Source organism: Etheostoma spectabile, chromosome 9, assembly GCF_008692095.1.
Source record: "Etheostoma spectabile isolate EspeVRDwgs_2016 chromosome 9, UIUC_Espe_1.0, whole genome shotgun sequence".
NCBI classification, from domain to species: domain Eukaryota; kingdom Metazoa; phylum Chordata; class Actinopteri; order Perciformes; family Percidae; genus Etheostoma; species Etheostoma spectabile.
The window spans coordinates 29,917,117-29,920,550 of NC_045741.1; the positions used below are offsets into that span (position 1 = coordinate 29,917,117).

At 36.3% G+C, this 3,434-nt stretch overlaps 2 protein-coding genes across 3 annotated transcripts in view; one reads left to right on the plus strand and one right to left on the minus strand.

Moving 5' to 3' along the window:
* rangrf (RAN guanine nucleotide release factor) overlaps nt 1–1,608 on the minus strand; it is a 2,733-nt gene extending 1,125 nt beyond the window's left edge. Inside the window, exon 1 of the mRNA XM_032526492.1 lies at nt 1,356–1,608. The gene's annotated coding sequence lies outside the window, so the exon portion shown is untranslated. The remainder of the gene's footprint in view (nt 1–1,355) is intronic.
* Nucleotides 1,366–3,434, plus strand: part of vamp4 (vesicle-associated membrane protein 4) — a 10,144-nt gene continuing 8,075 nt past the window's right edge. Inside the window, exons 1-2 of one of the 2 annotated variants that reach the window (XM_032526493.1) lie at nt 1,366–1,614; nt 2,417–2,566. In XM_032526493.1, coding sequence (XP_032382384.1) covers nt 2,564–2,566 — 3 coding nt within the window. In that variant the 5' untranslated portion in view covers nt 1,366–1,614; nt 2,417–2,563. The remainder of the gene's footprint in view (nt 1,615–2,416; nt 2,567–3,434) is intronic. The other variant, XM_032526494.1, reaches the window with a different exon arrangement.

Consider the following 3,434-nt stretch of genomic DNA (forward strand, 5'->3'; position numbering starts at 1 on the left):
CAGTTGAGGGTTCGGTGCCTTGCTCAAGAGCACCTTGGCAGTGCCCAGGAGGTGACTTGAACCAGCGACCCTCCGATTCCCAACCCAACTCAAACATTCAGTCATCACAGCTCATAACATAAGATAATAGAGATAAATAATTGCAATTTATATAATATGGGACCAAGTATAATGAGACCAATATAAGCAAATCCATAAAGAGAGCAAAGTAAAAACAATGAAAAATAAATATATAAGTAAAAATGTGACAGATTTACAAACCTCGTTAATGATATTGACAACAGATGTTCCTAATTAAATAAATTGGAGTACACTCTATATCAGATATAGTTATAGCTTTCTATTTGTTACTAATTTAAGAGACACAAAACATATGTCAATTTCAATATGGAATAGTTTAAAACATGGTCTTGAATTTGAAAGTTTTGATATACTGTATGAATATGAAACTTCCCTAATAAAATAAAAAGATTAACAATATTACATACAATTCTAGCTTTACATTCAAAATAATAATAATATGTTTCCCTTCAAGTGTAATTGTATGGGTTGTTTTAGATTATTATTAAATTATTTAACACTAAAGTAAAACTCAATGTACGTACAAAACAGCGCAAACATTCCATGTAAAAGTCTGTTTAAATTTTACTTCAGTAAATTGACAAAAGACTACCAGAAACGTCTAAAATAAATGTAGCCTACTTATATAGAACAATGACTCCTGTGAATGGCATATTAATATACATCATAATACTTAAGTACTCCTGTAATTGAATTGTAATTGAATTTACTTATAATACTGTTGGGTAATTTAATTAATGAAAATAAGAATTTTTATTTTATACATTTATATTTGGTAAAAATCTCCAAAGCAGTATAGCTGCCAAATACATTTGTTGGTGTAAAAAGTACAATATTTCATTCTGACATGTAACTCAGAATCAGAATCAGCTTTGTTTGCCAAGTATGAGGACACATACGAGGAATTTTGCTTTGGATCATCATCATTGCTCACATACAAAACAAACAATATATACACACTATAAACATAAACAATATAGGTTGAGACAAGAGTGCAATAAAGAGTGCCAAGTATGCAGGAGTAAATTATAATTATGATTAGTTATTATTTTAATTATGGCGCAGAGTGTAAAGGGTGCTGGAATAAATAGCATTGTTATTATTACAATATGAACAGTATGAACAGCTCTGAAATAGAGAATGATGAACTTTCTCTTACTCATAAGTAGCATAAAATCTCAATCTAAACTCAGGTAAAGTAAAAAGAAGAGGGGCATGTATGCATTTGTTTAGAAAAGTGCCAAAGAGCAGTATATTTGCTGTAGACGGCTTACCAAACATCTGCAGCGGTCCCTCTCCTCCTCCAGATGTTTGTGTTCATTTCCTGGTCAGCTGATTCAGACGGAGGAAAAGACAAGCGGAGCGCTAGCATCCATAATGATGATCTTATCTCATCGCCTGGCACAGCGTTTTGAAATGAAAGTGACTAAACTGTAAAGCCACCTTGAACCCCGAAAGCCCTGGACTCATACCTGAGTGTCTGTGTGCTTGTGTTCGCCAGCATCGAGCATCGGATCTTGTGGGAAATATCAGGTAGCTAGCCGCGTTAGCATCCGTAGCTTAGCTAGCTTAGCTGGGTAGATACATTTGTCAATGAACCAAGAAGCCTTGTCTGAACGCTAGCTAAATTAGCTAGTAGCTAGTTGTGTTGGCGTCTATATTAGTCCCCGGTCGACTTTAAATATTGTGGTGTAGTAATTCCATGGTCAAATTTTGGTAGACAACAAAATTCTGACAAACATACATTCTGACGTACTGCTAACAAACGGCTCAACCAGCTAAAGTTGTCAGCGCCTGTGATTAGTTAGCTAGCTAGATTAGGTAGCTAGAATAGCTAGCTAGCTAGATTAGGTAGCTAGAATAGCTAGCTAGCTAGATTAGCTAGCTAATATCAGCGGCGCTACTGCGATGTCAGAGTCATTTCAGCCCAGGCTCCCATATAAAGACCTTTTTTGAACCTCTAAGCCAATACATAAGTTGTAAAAATATATTTAAAAAATAACTGTAACGTTACTTGACTCAATGAGCGCAACAGGAAAACAAATTGCAATCCATATATTAATTATGATAATTAAATAACCAACAGTCCTCTCTTGTGATTAATATGATGCAGTTTCCCCAGTTGTGTTGTCCAAATCCTGTATGTAATACTTATTTTATGTTCACACACATCGCAACTTTGATATTAAGCCAGTATTGCTTATTTTTTATGAATTGCACCTTTAAAATGAACCTCTCGAAATAGATTAGATGTCTTCCCTCTGAAACCCTAACATGTTAGAGTTGGCTTCTCCTCTTTTTCTTTCTGTGTGTCTTCACGCTGTCGCTGCTTCAGAGCGAGCCCTGTCCCCTGCTTCTCTTCACCTCTGTTTACTGGAAAGTTCCTCTCTCCTCCCCTGGCTACTGAAAGGCCTTTTTCCAATCCCAGTGCCAGAAAAGGACGCTGCTGAGAAAGCCACAGTGTCAGACTGAACTGGATTCAATGGTATAAATTGTATTGTTGGATTTGAGAGAGGTGGTGTGTGTGTGTATGTGTGAGACTGCTGTGTTTTTCCCCTCGATAGTTTAAAGGACTTTAGGATCACATGTTGTTTAGTTCAGTCTCACAGAGGCACCGTTGTGTGTTGTTGCACTTTTACAGTGTTTGGAACAAGTAACACCTTAACATTGACTCGTGGGGATATAATTGGAAAAACAGCATGTTTTCCACATCTCACATGGTTGTGTTTTTCACCCAAGGGCCCACAGAGCAGTGCTGACCTTTCCTTTCATAGCTAGGAAGGCAGTAAGCAACTTTGAGTCTGTGAAAAGCGCTATATAAATTCCATTTATTATTATTATTATTATTATTATTATTATTGCCTACACACACCAGAAATATTAAGAATTAAGACGTCTATTTTTTTGTTTACTGGCAAGGCATAGGAGAGTAAAAGTATTTCAGAGACAGTCAGCATAATGGAAGAACCACTTTCTTAACATGTTCCAGAGGTAAATATTAGAATGCAGTCGAAACAAATGAAATTAGCTCTGCAGCTAATAATGAAGTCAGAAGGGGGGGGGGGTGTGATCCCTGGGCACCTCACGATTTGATTCTGAACCGATTATCCATACATCTCAATGCAACCTTTTTTTTATGTGCATTTTCATGCGTGATTTAAAAAAATGACATATAAATCTGAGTTTGTTAGATTTTGACATCTACAGTATTTGTCACACACATGTTTTAATGGATTTTTTTTGTCCACTGTGGTTTTCATTGTGTAGTCATTCCATGCTTACGCCTTAAACATGCTTGTTAGAGCCACCTCCTCTCACAGTGATTGTCCATGTCAGAGGCTCAGTCATGTTTA